General features: G+C 52.1%; 2 protein-coding genes across 6 annotated transcripts; one reads left to right on the top strand and one right to left on the bottom strand.

Moving 5' to 3' along the window:
- Positions 1-166: 166 nt before the first annotated feature.
- ACTMAP (actin maturation protease) lies at positions 167-8,170 on the bottom strand. Its single transcript, XM_068991720.1, has 6 exons — positions 7,251-8,170; positions 4,025-4,093; positions 3,394-3,518; positions 2,507-2,636; positions 2,328-2,398; positions 167-1,569 (listed from the first exon to the last, which is right to left on the bottom strand). The coding sequence occupies exons 1-6, from the start codon at positions 7,562-7,564 to the stop codon at positions 1,232-1,234; spliced, it is 1,047 nt and encodes a 348-aa protein (XP_068847821.1). The 5' UTR covers positions 7,565-8,170; the 3' UTR covers positions 167-1,231.
- SNRPA (small nuclear ribonucleoprotein polypeptide A) lies at positions 7,157-19,353 on the top strand. Of its 5 annotated transcripts, none has more exons than XM_068991723.1 (7): positions 7,157-7,187; positions 9,118-9,212; positions 12,306-12,478; positions 14,702-14,881; positions 16,964-17,137; positions 17,561-17,649; positions 18,986-19,353. In XM_068991723.1, the coding sequence occupies exons 2-7, from the start codon at positions 9,140-9,142 to the stop codon at positions 19,143-19,145; spliced, it is 849 nt and encodes a 282-aa protein (XP_068847824.1). In that variant the 5' UTR covers positions 7,157-7,187; positions 9,118-9,139; the 3' UTR covers positions 19,146-19,353. The 5 variants fall into 5 exon arrangements, with proteins under 5 accessions (XP_068847824.1, XP_068847823.1, XP_068847826.1 ...); XM_068991722.1 differs by lacking the exon at positions 7,157-7,187 and adding an exon at positions 8,543-8,655; XM_068991725.1 differs by lacking the exon at positions 7,157-7,187 and adding an exon at positions 8,543-8,655 and having other exon boundaries at positions 12,341-12,478.
- Positions 19,354-20,325: the final 972 nt, after the last annotated feature.

Consider the following 20,325-nt stretch of genomic DNA (forward strand, 5'->3'; position numbering starts at 1 on the left):
TGGGGTCACACTGGGGATCAGGAGGCAACATCGCTTCACTGCCTTCCCCCTGCAACGACACCCCAATAAACATTTGTAGTTCATTTCGTGGAGTCTTTTTTTTTTTTTTATCTGGAGCTTATGGGCTCAAAGCTCATAACTGGGGCATTAGCGCCACATGAGGTGAGGGGATGACGACAGGTCTGGGGTAGAAGTGGGCTCAGAGCTGGTGGTTCATTCATCAGCTTCACTGAGTTGCTAATTCTTGGGCCTGGCCCGCCCTGACCCCATCTGTCTAGGTGCTGTGTGCCTGGCTTGAATCTGGCCCTGCCACTGGCCAGCCCTGTGACCTCAGGCCAGTGACAGTACTTCTCCAGCCTGTTTTTCCCTCAAAAACAGAGAGGATCTAGTGCCCTCCTTATAGGGTTGGAAGACTTGATGAGTTAACTGTGAAGGGGTTGGCACAAATAACTAGCAGTGGGAGCTTTCGCTTTTTAAATCAGGAGAGCACACGGGTGGGGGGAGGTGCTGAGCCTGAGGGCCTCTTCCCTGAGGAAGTGATAAGGAACCAGGACTGTGGAGTTCAGGGGTTGTAACGGAGGGCTGGGTACAGGCAAAGGACAGCCCAGGGCGGCAGAAAGTGTGAGGAGGAACCTGGGGCGAGGGAGACAGGCGAGTTTAGTATCCAGGAGGTGCCGGAAGCTTCTCGGGAGGGCAGTGGTGAAACATGGTTTGGGTTTTGTTTTTGGCCACACCATGTGGCACGCAGGATCTTAGCTCCCAACCAGGGATCAGAATCTGTACCTCCTGCAGTGGAAGCACGGAGTCTCGACCACTGGATCGCCAGGAAGTCCACAGTTCGTGTTTTAAAAGGCTTCTCTGGCTTGACGTGAAGACACTGGGAGGCAAGGGGTGCAGGGATAGGGTGGTCAGCAGCCAGAAATGGGTGGATGCAGCACTGGTGGGGGTGGGGGGTTGTTGAATAGCCCTGGGGTCTCAGTGGTTGCCAGTCTCTCCCCTGCAGAGAGGCAGCTGGTCTGTGTGGCTCCTGGCTATAACCCCAGCCCAGAGTAGGTGCTCAATAATGGGAGGTGGGCTTGGGGGAGTTGGGGTGATGCCCAGGATGGATTTGGGGGACCCTGAATGAAGGATCTCTGGTTTGAGGTCCAGTCCAACCCCTTGGGCTGTTGCTCAGAGAGAGAAGCCGGGCTCTCTGTGGCTGGTGACACAGCTGAGCTGGGGCCACAGCAGCCTAGTGGCTGGAGTCCTGTGGTCGGAGGAGCAGGGCCTGGCCACAGAGGCCGGCCCGCACCCCGCCGGCAGGCACCACATACTCCCGGCCATCTGCAGCCCGAGAGGGCGAGAAGTCTGTCAGCTGCAGGTTGCTGTCCCGGACTTGGTCATAGTCCCACAGCTGGTGGTGCCAACTCTTGCCCTGCTTGGCGAGGAGGTATACAGCACCCGGGGAGCCTTCTTCCGGCAGGGACGGTGGCTGTTGGGGTGTGCCGGGCACTGGGTGGAACAGGCCTGGCAGCTCGGGATCCTCTGAGTAGCCACGGCTGGGCACATGCTGCACACCCAGCAGGACCCCTGCGGGGAAGAGGGGGTGGCTGTGAGTAGGAGCTGAGGCCTGATGAGGGGCTGGGGCTCCCGGAGTCCCCCCACTGCCCTCTGGGGTGGGCGCTGCCATGATCCCTGCACTGACACAGCGTGGGCACAGCTGGGCTTGGATTTGAACCCATGGTGCTGGGCTCCAGAACTGCAGGCATTTTAAGTCCAGCCTGCAACAGCCTGTCAGCACAGCGAGGTGGCCAAGGCAGCACCGAACAGAGCAGACATCACCACCTAGTTGTTGTGAGCTGACTAGGAGAGCCGTGCTCAGAGGTGTGCACACCAGGGCGCCGCCTTCTACCAGGCAGGTGGGAAGACGAAGCTGCTGACTATAGCTAACACTAACAGACATGGAACCCACCAGGCACCATTTAAAGAGTTTGAACATTCAAACAGCCCTCTGCCCTGGGGACTGTTCACCCTGATTTCCAGATGGGGACCTGGAGATCCAGAGTCACAGAGCCTGGGAGTGTTTGGACCAGGTTTGCAGCCCAGTTTGATCCTCCTCTGTGCTCTGAGTTTCTTGTTTGGGAAAAACCCTGATTGACAGATGCTGAAGTACCTGCTCCCGGCCAGGACCCTGCGAATTACCCTGTAGGGACAAAAGTGGTCCAACCCTGGCTCCTGCCTTGAGTAGTGTGGAGGGGCTGGCACGAGGGTGAGCATGTGAGGAGGGGAGACGGGATCAGGGAGGCCCACGGTGAGGGGCCAGGGCAGGGGAGGGGAGGGGAACCCACCTGCGCTCACAGCCCAGTGGGCCTTGTGGCCCTTCCTCTGACACGGCTCGTGGTTGAAGTCCTCGTCATAGCTGCACTGCGGTCAAGGCCAATGCTGGGGGGCGGCCCCGGGACACACACACACACTCGCCCCCGACTCTCCCCATCCCAGCCCGGCTCCCTCCGTGACCCTGGGATACGGGATAAGGAGGGGGTGTCCAGCGACAACGTGCTGCAGGACGTGGTCTCTGTTGGGAGCGCCCAGGCCGCCGCAGAGCACCTCTGCCTGGCAGCCCAGTGCCTCCTGGGCCAGCCTGCCCATGTCAGCCACTGCAGGGACAGAGCAGACACACGAGGAGCAGTCACTGTGCACCAAGCACCGGAAAAAGGCTTTTAGGAATCAGTGCCTATAACCCTGTGACCATCATCTCTTTGTGCAAACGTGGAAAACGAGCCAGAGGAAGACACAGATCCTGTATTAATGCATGTGTGTGGAATTTAGAAAACTGGTACATATGATCCTACTGGCAAAACAGAGACACTGACACACAGACGCAGACAGTAAATGTATGGATACCAAGCGGGCGGGGGTGGGAGGAACTGGGAGATTGCAATTGACACCTATGTACTATTGATACGATGTATGAAATAGACAACTAATGAGAATCTATAGAACAGGGAACTCAATGCACTATGGTGACCTGAATGACAAGGAAGTCCTCAAGAGAGGACGTACATCTACGTGTATGGCTGACTGATCCTGCTGTCCAGCAGAAACTGACACAACATTGTGAAGCAACTCTACTGCAAAAAAAAAAAAAAAAAAGTGAGGCACAGACAGGATAAGTTGCTTGTCTATGGTGACGCAGCAGGAAGTGGCAGAGCTGGGCTGGGAACCCAGGTGGCCTGGTTCCAGAGTCCACCTCAAAACACTGTGCTCTTCTTCGGCAGGGCGGCGAGGAGGCGGGGGAAGGAGAAGGGTGCAAAGAACGGAACAAAGTCCCCCATGTGCCTGATGTGTCCCAGCCAAGCTCTCCAGTCCCCTCCTGCAGGACATCTGGGTAACACCCTTCCACACCCAACCTACCTGAGAACATCTCCCCCTGGGCCGTGTATCCTCTCTCCATGGCCACCTGCACAAGCCTCTCCAAGGGGGTGCCGCTGGGGGGCGCCAGGAGGGTGCCTGCCATCCACAAGGCCACCAGCCCACACCTGGGGAGAGAGAGGCCCAGCCCCCCAACCTCTAATTCGAGTCTTTCCTGGCCCCCTCTGCCCTGGAAGCTGGAGTGTAGGGAACAGTTTGCCGCCATGGGGGAATTCCCTTGTCTCCCAGGTCAAGTGGGGAGACCTGACTTCCCCCTCCTAGCAGAGAGGATGGCCAAGGCCTGAACCCAAGGCTGGAGGGCTAGGGTGGGGTGAGTGGGTGGCAGGTTAGGCAGATATGTCACCTGGGCTTCCAGGAGGAGCAGGTGCCAAGGGGGACTCAGAAATAATGGACTTGTTTGTTTCAATTTACTGCGCATGCTCCCAGGACCCTGACCTGGGTAAGTTCCCCTTCTCCTTCCCCTCTTCCTTCCCCCTAGGCTGCCTGGGACGAACCCACTCTTCCCACACTCCCCAGTCAATCCTCACAGAGGGTGGTGAGGGCATAGGCTTGAGGGCAAAGGCTTGAGGGCACAGCCGGCCAAGGGGCTGGGGTCCCGAATCAGGGTACGTACTGAGGGCCTTCTTGTATGAGGGAGGGCAGGTCAGCACAGAAGAGGATCCACTGCAGGTCACTTCTGAAACTGCATCAGAGGCGCATTCAGGTCATGAGGGAACCAGATCCTAGGGTCTCACCCTCAAGGGCTGCTCCTGGCTGGGTCAGACTGCCTTCATCCCTGATGAGACACTTCCCTCCCCCACCTGTTTCCTCATCTGTTCAATGGGAATCATTCTTCTGCCTGCTACTCCCTGCTTTTTCTCAGCCATTGACGGGGCAAAGAGCAGATGTGCAAAAGCTTTGCAACTAGGAGTCAGAGGAATTTATTAGAAGGGGTGTCTCTATATCACGTTGAGCCCTAGTGGCTCAGTGGTAAAGAACCAGCCTGCCAATGCAGGAGACTCGGGTTTGATCCCTCAGTCGAGAAGATCCCCTGGAAAAGGGAATGGGAATCCACTCTAGTATTCTTGCCTGGAGAATCCCATGGAGAGAGGACCCTGGTGGGCTACAGTTGCAAAGAACTTGACATGACTTAGCGGCTGAGCATGCATGCTCTACACCATGGATGAAAAAATTAACGAAAGAAAGAAGAGAAAATTTTATTGGAGCCAACCTGAGGATTATAACCTGGGAGACAGTCTTTCAGAACGCTCTGAGGACTTTTCCACCCATCAGATGTCAAAACACAGTTATATGTTAAGTTTTTGAGGCAAAGGGTTGCCAAAATATTACTGACAGTTTACTCAATCCAGATCTACAAGTACAAAGCAAGTTGTGGGACATGGGTCATTTTGACCCCTTAACAAGATTAAGAAGGAAAGTCTTTTGATGAGATTGCTGCTGCTGCTAAGTCGCTTCAGTCATGTCCGACTCTGTGTGACCCCACAGACGGCAGCCCACCAGGCTCCCCTGTCTCCAGGCAAGAACACTGGAGTGGGTTGCCATTTCCTTCTCCAATGCATGAAAGTGAAAAGTGAAAGGGAAGTCGCTCAGTCGTGTCCGACTCTTCGAGACCCCACGGACTGCAGCCTAACGGGCTCCTCCATCCATAGGATTTTCCAGGCAAGAGTACTGGAGTGGGGTGCCACTGCCTTCTCTGTTTGATGAGATTAAGAAAGAATATCACTCTGTAAGGAGGTCTGGTAAATGCACACTAAATGGGAGGGAGGAGGCTCAAATGGGCAAAGAAACAATTCACATTTAAATTTTATCTTGCTGGGACTTCCCTGTTGGTCCAGTGGTTAAGACTTTGCCTTCCAAAGCAGGAGATGCAGGTTTGATCCCTGGTTGGGGAACTAAGGTCCCACAAGCCCAAACAACCAAAAAACCAGAACATAAACAACAGAAGCAATACTGTAACAAATTCAATAAAGACTTTAAAAATGATCCACATCAAGAAAAAGAAATTTTTCTCTTGTCTTGCCATAAAACATGAATTTAATTTCATCAATGCCGAAACTCTCCATGTTTTCTCCTCTCAAGCCTGTTCTCGCAGTTAGGATGAAAATCCATTCACTCAGCCTTGAGCAAAACCAGGTGACAGCTCCAGGCCTAAGAGATCACTGATAAGAGTCAGGCCCAGCCCCTTCTAGGGGAGGCCACTCAGAATATTTTGGTGATTCCAATCCTTCCCCCCTCCCAACCAGGGCTCAGGAAGTGCTGGGCAATGTGCTTATATCTCTATCCCAAAGCCAATGAAAGGGCAAGGCTGGGAGGCACCTTCCTGATGAGAGGAGATACCACAGCACATTGGTTAAAAGCAGGGCACCACCCCCGCCCCGCCCTGCAAAAAGCAGGGCGCCCCACTGCCATGCCCTTCCTCTTCTAAGCACTGTGGCCAAGTGACTTAACCAATGTGAATCTCAGCTTCCTCATCTGAAAAATGGGGTAACAATAATTCCTGCCCTGAGAGAGGAGAGATAAATTAAAAGGTTGAGTTTAACACAGATATGCTATTTTGTATCTGGAGGAGGGCATGGCAACCCACTCCAGTATTCTTGCCTGGAAAATCCCCATGGACAGAGGAGCCCTACAGTCCATGGGGTCACAAAGAGTTAGACGCAACTGAAGTGACTTTGCATGCATATATGTATGTGTGTATGTGTATCTGAATCATTGTGTTGTACACCTGAAAATAACATGACATTATAAGTCCACTATACTTCAATTAAAAAAAAGAATAGTTCCTGCCTCATGGAATTGCTGAGGTTAAATTAATGAGTAAAAAGCACTTAGAACAGCACTTGGCATATATAGATAATGGGTGGCTGTTACTTGCATTCAATTTGCCTCACTATGGGGGAATTCCCCAGCAATCCAGTGGTTAGGCTCTGTGCGTCCATTACTGGTGATGTGGGCTTTATCCCTGGTTGGGGAACTAATATTCCAAATGCCACACAGTGCAGCAGAAACAAAAAACAAAACAATTCGTCTTACTATACTTGGGGCCTTTAGGACTGATTAAAAACTTGTCTAGAGAACTGGAAATTCCTTCCGGACAGGGACAGGTCACTTCTCCCTTTCCCCTTTACTCCCAGCCCATGTCTAGGCCCCTTCCATCCTGCCTGGGTCTCTGGGTGCTCCAGCTTCCTTCTGGGCCCCTAGCCTCCAGTCTTACCATCTCCACTCCTGGAAGGCAGCCTCCCTCCCTCCCTGGAAGGGCACAAAGCCCTTCCACAGCTCCCCAGAGCCGTCAGGACAGTCCACCTTCCTTCACAGCAACCCTCCCCAGCCCCCACCCCGGCTCCAATGCCCTGTGTCGGGCTCCTGGCCACCTGGGAAACCCCACATTTGCCCCTTCTCTGTCAAATATTTGCAGGTCCCTGAAAAGAACATCTCTTCATTTCACTTTTGGGCCCAGGCAAAAGCTATTTACTCTTCTCATCAAGAAACTTCCTCGACAGCACTCAGGGGTTCCCTCCTCTAGACAAGCCCCTGGGACCCCCCACTCCTGAGGCACCAACTCCCTCTAGACTCCCTCCCGATGGCTCTGACCTCTCTGGGCTGTCACTGTCTGGTGGAGGGAGCAATCTGTTTCTCCCACTGGATGAGGTGCTCTCAAGGAGCAGGAGCTTTCTTCATTGCTGAAGGCACACAGCTACTGAAGGCGTCTAAATAGGGAGCTGAAGCAGACTGCTTGCCCTTGAGAACATGGGAAACCCCAAGAGAAGATGACTGAAGTAACGTGGGGAGAGGTGGTTGGGTGAGGCCACGGGTGGGAGGGATGGGCCATGGGACCCTACCGATCCTTGTGCAGCTTCAGGAGCCTCTTCACATCCTCTCTGCTCCCGGGGACTGGGCCGGCCCTCTCCAAGGCCTCCTTCAGGAGGTGACTCTTCTCTAGGCCGAAAACACGAGGGGGAGCAAACCCAGTGGTAGGGGGCGGAGGCGGCAGTGGGGGTGGTGGGGGCACAGGGGCCTGGAAACTCGAGGGTGGAAAAGCTAATTCGGGGAGGTTTAGGGGAAGGGGAGGAAGTGGAATATTAAGGGCCTGGGATGCAGGGGTTTCGGGAGGAGGAATTGGTGGCTCTACAGAGGGAGAACATGGAGAAATCATTTTGGGGTCTGTGACTTAGGCTGAAAGGTCGAGAATGGGAGAAAGGGGACAGATCCTCCAAAATGTGGTCACAGGGATGGAGAGTCTGACAGTCTTAGAGCTGAACTCCTGATCTGGGAGCTGAAGTTGGGACTGCAAAAAAACAGGGCTAAAATCTGTAACCTTGGGAGCAGGGATTGAAGCTGACGCAAATCACAAGAAATCTGAGGGTTAAGGGGTCCTTTAATGTGCAAACAGATCTGTGGTGAAGAGTTGGGATGCAGAGCTCAAAGAGTGAGGCTTAGTAGGAGTTAACTTCTTATCCTGGGCTCGTTTAGAAAGTTAGGAAATTATGGGACACGAAAGCCCAGGCCTGGGGCAAGGCACGTAAAGCGTGGGATTGAGGACCCCTGGGCTAAAAACTAGAAGAATTTAGAAGAGATCCTACCCCCTTCGCATCTCAGACCCGAGTTTGGAACCTTAGAGCTGACCTTTGAGACAGAGGTCAAAAGGACACTTGGCAGGGAAATTAGCCTAGTTGTGGAGAAAGTCCTGAAATCGGGGCGCAACAGGAAGTCTTGTGGGCTGGAGAAGGCTCACAGATTGGAGGTCGTTCGGAGCCCCCATACGGCTGGGGTAACAGGGCCGGGCAGTAAAACGCGCCTACCCTTGCCGCAAAATGGCTGCCGCAGCGTACAGCCTTTCCCAAATCCCGCGGTAAGACTCGCAACTCAAGCCCGCCCCTTTAACGATCACGTGACAGAGACGGGCTGCGAAAGAAAGGCCTTGGAAGAGACTGCCGCAAGAACCGAGTCCCGATTGGCAAGAGGCGCGTGAGGGGGCGCGGCCTTCACTGATTGGTCCGTAGTCGCGTGCGCCGCAAAAGGGTTTGCAGGGGCTGGGCGGAGTTTTTCTGCTGAGGCGCGAACCCAATTGCCGTTTTTATTGGCAAAATCTGGGTCCGGGAGCTAGCCTTACTCTGATTGGCCAAGCTACCAAGTTTCTGCGCAGGGGTTGGCTTCTAGATAGACAAGGCGCAAGGCGGCAGGAAGTTTTGTGGTCGGCGCTCAGCAGCGTAGCAGGCATCGCTTGCGGGAGCTGAGTCTGTTTCGGTGAGTATTCTTGGGCACAAACGGCCGTAGGCGCCTGGCGGCGGAGCGCTTGACGCCCGGCCTTTCCTGCGCCTCTTGTAGTGGGAACTATTTTTTTTCTGCGCTAGGCCAGGGTTCGGCAAAGTCGTCCCGCCTGCCTTAACTGGCGCTTACATCCGGGCCATTTCTCCTGGGCCGGCCTTTGAGCGCGTGGGCCAGTAGGAATCGCCACCTAGGCCGCTCCGCCTGCTAAGTCGAGTAGAGCATCCTGGGACTCGTAGTAAACCTCACGAGATTTCCCTCACCACGCGGGGAGGAGAAGCTGTGTGCTGCGTTTGCTTTGTTTTCCGAGCCGTGCTTCCCTCTTCCCTCCTCTTTATCTTACTTGACTTTCTCTTGGAAGGAAGATCCTTTAGTAGCCCGCGTTGAGACAAAAGGATTTTCAGAAACCCAGGACTGAGTGGGACTTTTTCATTCTTTCAGCCCTACCTCAGCAACTTACTCCATGGCAGTTCCCGAGACCCGCCCCAACCACACTATTTATATCAACAATCTCAATGAGAAGATCAAGAAGGATGGTGAGTTTTCGGGATAGTCCGGACACCAGGCTATCCCGCACGAACCTGCCCCCTCTTCTGTCCCCAGCATCCATGTCTCTTCCTCAGCCTTCTCCAGCCAAACTCTTTTAAGTTCGGCTTTTGCACAAGCAGTGCTTTTGATATTTGCTCATTTTCTCTTACACTTTTCCCGGTAACCTGGTAACTTGCTTGTCTTTCAAGGTTTCAGCTTCAAGACGCCCCTCCTCCAGGATGCCTCCCCCTTCCCTTTTCCACCCACGTGCTTGCCTGTGACTTCCTAAAACCCTGAACCTCCCCAGCCAAGTCCTGATCTGGCTGTCAGGGGACTGTCTCTTTCCTGGCCTTTGAGCTCCAGGAGGGTAAGAACTGCAACTGTTGGTCACTGTCATGGCCTCAAGTGAATAATCCACAGTGAAAACGTTTCATTTCAAAATAAAGTGAAATGAACCGTGATGGTGGGTAACACTGGGTACCAGGAGCTGATCTATAAATAATGGTTACATTTAACTTCACAGCAATCCTGCAGGAAGGACCTATTGTTCCCATTTCTCAGATTAGAAACTGAGACTCCAGAGGGATGTGATTCGCGCAAGGCATACAGCAGGGAAACGTGCTTGAGACCACTATATGGAATTCTGGTTAAGAACTCGATTCTAGATATGACATACTTTTCTTTTTTCTTGAGCAAGTTATCACTTTCTATTGAACTTCCTGTTTTTATATATATAGGAAAGCTGGGCAAAATCTGTGCACAGATGTTATGGGGAATATATGAGCTAAACTTCCATGCTTTTTTTTTTATGGTGCCTAGCTGTTAGTAAGGGTTGGATATAAGTGTTAGCTCTTATTATCTCCTCAAGAAAACTGGTAGGAGAACTGAAGGAGCTTGCTGGCATTAAGTTGAGGTTACTGATAAAGTTGCTATTGAAGATAATAAACAAGCCATGTAAATCCCTCATATACTGTTAGAGCATTGTGCCCAGCCAGTTCTCTGTGGAGCTGTGGACACAGTGGTGACTGAGACAATCCTGGTCCTGACTTCATGGAACCACAGTCTAGTAGAGATGACAGATCTGCTCCCAGACAGTGATAGCCCAGAGTAGCCAAGGCCATAATTGGGGGAAGTTGAGGCATAGTAGTCAAGGCTGGGATTGGGCACTTGGAAAGGGGTATTCAGGTTCATAGAACAGGAGACATTTTGGGAAAGCCTACCAGGGAGGGGAAGCAGCATCTGTGTTACAATAAGGGAGAAGAGTGACTAACCTGGACCAGCATGTGCAAATGTCCAGGGGCAAAAGAGAGCCCAGGGTATTCTGGGAATCACATGTACTGCAGTTTTGGGTGCCTGAGACTTAGAGGCTGGTGATTCATGGAGAACATTCAGGCAAGCAGTGCACTCTGGCTCCTGATGCCTTGAGGGCTGGGTGGGTGTTTTCCTTCATCCTGAGGGCTTTGGGGAGCCAGGCAAGGGATGCAGTTAATTGTGAAACATCTTTCCAGCTGTGGAGGGTGAACTTGCGTGGGCAAGAAAGGAGACTGGGGAGAGGCCCAGCACCCAGGGGAATGACTCGGGCCCACACTGGGTTCACGGGGATGGCAATTGGAGACAAATCTCAGAAATGTCATCAGAATTTTTGGCTATTTGCTTCCTTCTTTACCTGATCCCCCTTTTCTTTCCTACTGTCTCTTCGGCCAGGTATCTTAATCAGGTACCTTCTTTGCATAAGACTGGTATCCTTTCCTGGCTATCCATTTGCTAGGGAGGTTTGGTGGTCCTGGGTTCAGATGGACTTGGGTCCTCGGTCAGTGACAGATCCTCTGAGAGCCTCTATCCACATTAGTAAAATTGGGGCAGTTATAAATGCTAACTCATGGAGTAGAGGTAAAAATTCAGTGAAGTTATTCCCAGAAATCATTTAATGATGTGTTTATTCAGGCAGATGTATTTGGAGATTTGTGTGCTGGCAACTATACTGTTCATTAGGGGTTTGTTTTATTTTTTCACTCACACCAAGGGGCTTATGAAGAAGGCAATGACAGTCCACTCCAGTACTCTTGCCTGGAAAATCCCATGGATGGAGGAGCCTGGTAGGCTGTAGCCCATGGGGTCGCTAAGAGTCAGGACACGACTGATCGACTTCACTTTCACTTTTCACTTTCCTGCATTGGAGAAGGAAATGGTAACCCGCTCCAGTTCTTGCCTGGAGAATCCCAGGGACGGGGGAGCCTGGGGGCCTGCCGTCTCTGGGGTCACACAGAGTCGGACACGACTGAAGTGACTTAGCAAGGGGCTTATGGGATTTTAGTTCCCTGAGCAGGGATTGAACCTGGACCCTTGTCAATAAGAGCACAGAGTTCTAACCACTGGACCACTAGGGAGTTCCCTGTGGGGATATTGTGATAAACAAATAGGATAGACTTGTACCTCTTCAGAAAGAGGACCGAACAAAAAGGAAACAAACATGATGTCAGGAGGTGGGAAGTGCCATGAAAGAAAAGCAAGTAGGTTCTCCCGGTGAGAGGAGTGACATGAGGGGTCTCTTATCTCACCATGGTGGTCAGGGAAGGCCTCAGGTGGTAGCATCTCTGCTGAGTCCTGGGTGACTGGAAGGAGGCAGCCATGTACACATCAGGAGAAAGGTGCTCCTAGTAGAGGGAGCAGTCAGCGGAAAGGTCCTGAGGCAGGGTTGCTGTGACGAGCGTGAGAAAGGGCTGGGAGGCCAGTGTGGCTAGAGCTATAGGAGTGAAGATGGGGCATGGGGAGAGATGAGGTGGGAGAAGTCACCAGGGCCAGATCAGAGGGGCTTGTGTCACAGTGCTGGAGACAATGAAAGTCCTTGCATTTATCGAGCATTTGCTGTGTGCCCTCTGTATGTGTGACTCATGTTCCCCTGCAGCGACCTTGTGGGATAGGTATCACGTCGTGACTGTTGACCTACTACAGAGTCAACGCACATGACCGCCTGAGTGGTTCTAGACTGCTGATGGTATTGCTCAGTACTCTTGTCAGTGGGCTGATGGTTTCCCTTCTGGGCTGCATTTCCTCTGAAAAGCGGAGCTCCGGCCCCTGGGTCTTTTCTCTCCCCATTGCAGAGCTGAAGAAGTCCCTGTATGCCATCTTCTCCCAGTTTGGCCAGATCCTGGATATCCTGGTGTCACGAAGCCTGAAGATGAGGGGCCAGGCCTTTGTCATCTTCAAGGAGGTCAGCAGCGCCACCAACGCCCTGCGTTCCATGCAGGGCTTCCCCTTCTACGACAAGCCCATGGTGAGCACCAGGTGTGGAGGGTATGGATGTGTGCCCGCGCCAAGTGTTGTTGCAGGCTGGATGGGTCTGGACTACCGTCGCCTGTAGTCCAGAGCCCTAAGGATGGGAGTTCCTCCTGTTGGTCCTCGGTATCCACTGTTCACTGTACTGGGGCAGTGGAGACACACAGCAGTCATGAGAAGTCCCAGCTCTGCCCTCGTAGACCCACAGTGCCGCTGGAGAGACATGCCTGTCTCCAGGTGGCGACAACCCGAGGGGTCAGGGCTGGGACACGCGAATGCACGGAACTCAGGGAGCTCACTCTCACCCAGTCTGGGAGTTTGCAGGGGAGCCTTTCTGGATGAGTAAGAGTTGGAGAAGAGTAGCTGAGAATGACAAATAAACTAAGGATGAGAGATAACCAAGAACCTGTGTAACTGAGGAAGTGAGTCAGGTTCATTCAGCAGAAGTGAAGGGTGGGAGATGGTGGGGTGGGCGTGGCCTGGAGAGTTGTCAGAAGTCAGGCTAAGGAGCTGATCCTGAAGGTGGACTTGACTCCAAGGTTGCCGGCAAATCATGGAAGTAGGGAGATGCCTGTGGCTGTTAGGGAGGATGGATTCAGTTGTGGGAGATGGGGTTCAGTTGTGATGGTGAGGCTGGGTCAGGGTCCCAGGTCTGGGATAAGGGGAGAGTTCATCTAGCATCAGGGGTTCCATTAATGGCTAACATTGGGTACCAGGTGCTGATGTATAAATCATTGTTACATGGGGCCTTGGGATGGGAGGAAGTGGGTTACAGATGTTCAGTAGGCCTTGAACAGATGGGAGTCTATTGTTCAGAGTCCTTGCACTGATCCAGAATTCCTGTCATATCAGTCAGTCCTCACCTGATTGGAATATGCCTCTCTGAACCAGTAGGGTGGTGACAGCCAGTGTCAGTGCCTGCAGGTCCCAGGCAGGTTGCTTCACGTGAACGACATTGGCCCCAGGGGCACAGGGGGGGCCTGGTGCCCTCACCTCCTTCCAGAAGGGGCTGTTCTCTGACTCCTGCCTGTGTGTCCTATTGTGGGTGTGTGAGCCCACAGTTGCCACATCTTCCACTGCTTTTGTGGAGTAGCTGGAAATTCCCTTTTGAGGACTAAAAATCGTAAGTCATTTTACATGGACCTTCCTCCCCTGCTTTTCTCTAACATCACTGCTTGAACCGTAGGAAATGCTGAGCCACTGTGAGCTCTATCAGGGAATCCTGTCAACTCTACCTGGAAAACCTCCACTGAAAACAAAATTAAAAAAAAAAACACCACCACAAGAAATCGAAAGCTCCACTCCAAAAAAACCCTCCACTGATTCTTCCCACTCCTCCCCTGGTACCCGCCTAGTCCCAGCCACGACCCTTCTCCCTGTTTTGACCCCCTGCTCCTCCCAGGCCTCTCTCTGTCCCATGGCCACAGCGCTCCTTGGGAGTCACAAGTGAGAGCTTGTCATCCCCTTGCTTATAACACTCTTTGACTCCTGGCTTGCTCAGGAAAAGACAAAGTCCCAAGGCCCCCTGTTGGCTCTGTGATGTCGCCTCCCTCCTCACCCGCGTAGGCCTCCCTGCCGTTCCTTGAACACACCCCATACGCTGGCTCTTCGAGGCTCTTTGCTGCTTTTTCCCTAGATGCCTGCGTGCCCCCCTCCCTGTCTTTACGCCAGCATTATCTCCCTGAGGTCTTTCTGGCTGCACTCTGAAAATTTCACTTCTCAGCTCCTCACCTCCTCTTCCCGTTGGTTCACTTTTTGATCTCTGCCATATTGTCCCCAGCGAACTAATGCCACGAGGGCGGGGCTTTTGTGTGATTGGCTCATTGCTGAATCCTGAGCACATTTGGGTACTCTGTAACCCACTGAATGAGATTTAGTTTGGAGCCTCGGTCTCGTGTGTGATGGAAAGCCCCCTGTGTAGTGCTCCTGTCCTGGCCTGTTTCCTTGTACCCTGAGCGATGCTTGGGGCTGTCCCATCCTCCTGTCAGAATCCCAGCATCCATTCCTGAGAGCTTGCTGCACGCCAGGCACTGTCTAAAGCATGTTTTAGCTCCTGGTCCTCCTGGTCATCCTTTGAAGTGGGAAATACTTCAGTACCCATTTGACGGATGGGGACATCGAGGCCAAGGGATTTCTATGATGTTTCCCACCAAGCTCCAGGCAAGGTCTGATTTGGGCTCCTAAGTCCAGTCGCCTTCACCCTCTGCTCTCTGTTGGGCAGCGCATCCAGTACGCCAAGACCGACTCGGATATCATTGCCAAGATGAAGGGCACCTTCGTGGAGCGGGACCGCAAGCGGGAAAAGAGGAAGCCCAAGAGCCAGGAGACCCCAGCTGCCAAAAAAGCCGTGCAGGGAGGGGCAGCCGCCCCTGTGGTGGGCACCGTGCAAGGGCCTGTCCCGGTAAGCCAGGGCGCACAGACGCAGCCCTCTCCCCATCAGGTCTTCCTCAGCCTCATAGGCTGGCGTGGGGGTGCAGTAGGGAAAGGTATCCCCTTGGGGATCCAGACATTCCCCCCACTTCCATTTTTCTTGTGGAGATTGTGTGCCTATCTATAGCGGGGTGAGCATATGAATGATGGTATCTCCACTTGGAAATGCCTAATGTCTATACCTCTCTGCCAGTTTTTTGGGATCTTTTTCTGTGTGTCTCAGTCTTTTTGTTTTTTCTCTCCTTGACCTTGATTTTGCTGTGTCTTCTAAAGTCAGTGTCTGTGTAGCAAATCCAGAGGAAACCACTAACCAGCTATTAGGATTGAAAAGAATTTCATTTAACAAGATCACCAGATCAATATGGAAAAGTCAGTTTTGTTTCTGTACAGTAGCAACAAACAAGGATACTTCAAATCGAAAAACACCCCAAGGAAAGTGTGCAAGGCCGCCCACTGAAACGATAGAACATGGCTGAGAGAAATTGGAAGACTTAGTGCTATTAAGATGTCATTCCTCTCCAAACTGGTTTAGGAGCCAACTCTGTTCCAATCAGAATCCCTAGAGGGATTTGTGGGGACAGACAGGCTGTCTGTAAATGTCTGTGATGGCAAAGCTGGGGCCTGTTGTTCAGGAGTGGTATGATACTGGCCTGAGGATGGGAAGATGGACCAGTGGGGCAGAGTAGAGTCCAGAAACATGCACTTGTGTATGTGGTCACTCTGTATATGAGTGAGGTTTCACTGCTCTCCAGTGGTGAAAGGGCTTTTTCCCCTAGTAAATTGTACTGGACCAGTTGGATATTTGTAAGAGGAAAAAGTTAAGCCCTGCCTTGGCTACATATAAGTTAATTTGAGATAAATGGTAGACTTGAATGTGTCAGCACCAGTAATCAGAGCTCTTGAAGAAAACAGAAAAATGTCTTTATGACCTTGGTGAGGCCGTAAGAGTAGAAACATCCTGTTTTCTAAACAAGATACAGAAAGCATAAAGAACTAGAGAAAAGATGAATGAATTGGACCCATTCTGGTCTCCGAACCTTCTGATGGCTTGTCTTGTGTCGGTGTCCGTGTCTGGGTTAAGCTGCCCCACTCTTACCCTCTCTGCTCTTGCTGTGCCCAGCTGTCCGTCCAACTTTGACTTCACATGGGTTTCAGCTCCTGTCTCCCCTGGGAGCACGTGCTTTTTGCCTTCAGCCTCTCTCCCTTCCCCTTGTTGTCACGCCTTCCCATGTCTTTCTGCATCAGCCCTGACCATCCCCATCCACCTATGCCTTTCACCGTCTGTTCTCTGGGCCTGTTTCTTTCTCCATACAGTCTGTTTGTTTATTTGGCTGTGTTGGGTCTTCGTTGCGGCATGCGGGATCCTCCTGTTTTGACTCACCGACTTTCCAGTTGTGGTGTGCAGCCTTAGCTGCTCCGCAGCACGTGGGGTCTTAGTTCCCAGACGAGGGATCAAACTCGTGTCCCCTGCATTGCAAGGCAGATTCTTAACCACTGGACCATGGAAGTCCCCGTAAAGTTTTAAAGCAGTGCAGCATGCTGCTTATAGTGTTTATTCCACCCCTTTTAGTTGATAATGTTTTTATTTTTCTCCTAGTCTTTTTTTTCCCAGTAGGCCCCTAACTTTGTTCATATGTCTACAAGCAAAATTAGGCCATTCTAATTTTTCTTTCCTTTTTTGGGGTTGGGGGAGCCATACTGACGTGTGGGATCTTAGTTCCCTGACCAGGGATTGAACCTGTTCCCCCTGCAGTGGAAGCACCAAGTTCTAACCACTGGACAGCTAGGGAGCCCCTAACCAATTTTTATATGTTAAAAAAGTTTCTATTTATTTTTCTAATTTGATGTCCCCTGTGACCTTGGGCCTTATCTGCTCCATCCATCCCTCTTTGGATGCCTTTCTTGCCTTTTCCAAGTCTGGATCTTTTCTGTGTCTCACACCCGGGGTTTCCTGTAACAACAACCTTTTCTCCTCTCTGCTTCCTCCGAACACTGAAAGCACACCTCCTCCCACCTGCTGGTGCCCCTCAGCCCTGCCCTCCTCTCCCCACAGGGCATGCCGCCGATGACTCAGGCGCCCCGCATCATGCACCACATGCCGGGCCAGCCCCCCTACATGCCGCCACCGGGCATGATCCCGCCTCCAGGCCTGGCGCCTGGCCAGCTCCCGCCGGGGGCCATGCCGCCACAGCAGCTTATGCCGGGGCAGATGCCACCTGCGCAGCCTGTAAGTGTCTGGTCTTCCCGGGGTCTGGTATAGTCAGGAGACAGGAATGGCAGGCAGGGCGCTGTTTTAGGTTGGGTGGTCTGGGGAGGCTTCCCCGAGGAGGTGCTGTTGGAGGATGAAGATTTAGCAGTGGCTTCAGGCCCTGGGACAGAGGAATTGGTGTGTTTGCTGGAGCAGGTCAAGGGGAGGCTGGAACGGGGGTGGGCTGCACCTCGGTTCACTCTGAACTTGTGTTGAGCACCCACTTACAGGTGCAAGTGTGCTCTCTTGTGGCTTACAGTCTAGGGTACAGTCTGGTGGACAGGCAACAACATGGGGTCTGTTAGGTGAAAGACGAGAAAGAATCCAAGCAGGGAGAGGCTGGAGGGCAGGAGGGCCATAGATCCCCGACCAGACTTACAGTCTCCCGTCGCTCTCCTGCAGCTTTCAGAAAATCCACCAAATCACATCTTGTTCCTTACCAACCTACCGGAAGAGACCAACGAGCTCATGCTTTCCATGCTTTTCAACCAGTAAGTGGGGCCTGTGGCTGGGCTGGGCCCAGAGGGTGGTGGCCGTGAGGTGGCACCACAGGGACAAGCCTCATGGTTCTGTTCATGGAGGCCAAGCCTGTGCAGGCAGGCACAGTGCCTGGAGGCCAGAGGGAGGAGGCTGAGGCCGGCTCTGCAGCAGCCGGGCGTGGCCGTCAGCAGTGGCCAGGATGGGCAGACTGTCCTTTGCCTGTATGGAGATGACTCTGGATCTCATCTTCCCAGTCTCTAACTTAGACAAAGGCGAGGTGCAAGTCCAGCAACAGTGAGATGTCACTGAATGCTGGCTAGACTGGAAGAAGTCAGCCTGTTCAGACTGCAGGTGTGGGGTTGGGGGATGCTCAACCCCTCGGGGATGTGCGTGGATGTGGGCCATTCCGTGGTGTAACTGTCCGCTGTTTAGTCAGGTGCTCACCTAGATCTCTCTGGTGGCTCAACAGTAAAGAATCCACTGCTAATCCAGGAGATGGAGGTTTGATCCCTTGGAAAAGGAAATGACAACCCACTCCAGCATTCTTGCCTAGGAAATCCCATGGACAGTGGAGCCTAGGGTCACAGAGTTGGGCGTGACTTTGTGACTAAAGAACAACACTTGGTGACTTTGCTCCTGACTGTATGAAATTCTGTCATGCCCAAGGGGCTGGGTGGGACATTCCTCATGGTGTGGTCGGGAGCTGGAGGTAGCCTGGGAGAAGGGCGAAGTCAAGTACAGGTGCTCTCAGTTAGAGGGAGCAGGACCCTTTATACCCAGGTTGAGAGGAAATTTTGAAAAACTGAATGAAACAAAAATCATACCATTCAATTTTATACCATGTCCACAAAACAATGCACAGTTTCTAAGAATACTGATGGGGAATCCTGAGGATGGTTGCCTAATGGGGAAGGAACTAAGGAATGAGAAGAGGGAAATGAAAGAGACAGCAGATCATAAAAGTAGAGGGTAGTGGTTATTTTGGGGCTTCCTAGGTGGCTTGTTGGTCAAGAACTCGTCTGCCAGTGCAGAGGATGCAGGTTTGATCCCCGGGTTGGGAAGATCCCTTGGAGGACATGGCAACCCACTTCAGTATTCCTGCTTAGAGAATCTCCATGGACAGAGGATCCTGGTGGGCTACAGTCCATGGGGTTGCAAAGAGTCGGACTCAGCTGAGCACGTCAACTTAGCACTGTCTCCATTTTGGGCTGGATGATCCTTTGTTATCGGGGCCATCTTCTGCATCGTGGGGTGTTTAGCAGTATTCCTGGCCCCTACTCACTGGATGCTGGAATGTTCGAGGGAAGTGCTGAGGCTGGATCCCTGAGGTCTCTGCCTTTCTCTCAGGTTCCCTGGGTTCAAGGAGGTCCGGCTGGTCCCTGGGCGGCACGACATCGCCTTCGTGGAGTTTGATAATGAGGTGCAGGCAGGGGCCGCTCGAGATGCCCTGCAGGGCTTCAAGATCACCCAGAACAACGCCATGAAGATCTCCTTTGCCAAGAAGTAGCACCCTTTCCCCATGCCTGTCCCGGCCCCCTGTTCTGGGGCCACCCCCTCCCCCCTTGGTTCAGCCCCCTGAAGGTAAGTCCCCCTTGGGGGCCTTCTTGGAGCCGTGTGTGAGTGAGTGGTCGCCACACAGCATTGTACCCAGAGTCTGTCCCCAGACATTGCACCTGGCGCTGTTAGGCTGGAATTAAAGTGTTTTTTGCGGTTTGTTTTTTCACAACCATTTGTTTTTATTTTCTTATCCTCCATGTTTCCCTTCCCTGCACACCAGAATATTCTTAGTGTTTGAGCAGCTCAGCACATTGAGGGATTGCAACCTTGGGAAAATACAGAATAGTGTAGCATCACTGTCCAAACTTTTAAGTCACTTTTACTATTTTGGCAGATTTCTGTTTTGTCTCAAATCAGAATTCAGGGCAAGAAGTTAAAACCAGGCTGCCAAGTACAGTTGGGCAGGTTCTATACTGCACAAGATGCTGCTTTTTAATGGCACACCATTCACTGTATAGACTCATGTTGATTGCGATAATTTTCTGACATGATAGAGTGTTAAGAAAGAGTTTTTTCTTTACCTTTTTCTAGACAAAAATGCCTTCTCTCATAGCAGGAGTCTCACAGAAGCCACTCTAGGTACTTCAGGAAGAAAGGGAAGGAAAATGAGTATTCATGGAGTCATTGAAAGGATGGTAGGAATGGCAGTTTGGATGGGAGATGAGCTGAGTTCAACTTTGCAGCCCCTGATTGAGCTGCAGTCTCTGGAGTTCAGGAAGAGGTCCCTGCTGCTGCTGCGGTGAGGGCCCGTGCTGACTTGATCACACACAGGAGATACCAGCCAGGAGCTTCGGGCAGGTGGCTGAATCAGTCTCCCTCCAGTGCTGCAGCTGCAGTGGAGGCTAGAAGATGTTTCTGGCTGGACAGTTACATGCCCAGCTGAAGCTGGATAAGAAGGGGAGATTGAATGGGGGACCTTCCTTAGCAGTCTGTCACAGATCTGACTTGACAGTTTTTAAGTTGACTAAATGTGTGTGTGTAAATATATATATATATAGCTTAAAACCCTTTCTCACACCATATAGATAGCAAAATGAGATCCCTTGCCAGAAATAGAAAATTACCACAAAAATAAATACAATGAGGCACAGTGTTAAATTCTCCCTGGAAGTCTTTTCCCGTGTCAAGGC

The sequence above is a fragment of the Capricornis sumatraensis genome, chromosome 20 (assembly GCF_032405125.1).
Source record: "Capricornis sumatraensis isolate serow.1 chromosome 20, serow.2, whole genome shotgun sequence".
NCBI classification, from domain to species: Eukaryota; Metazoa; Chordata; class Mammalia; order Artiodactyla; family Bovidae; genus Capricornis; species Capricornis sumatraensis.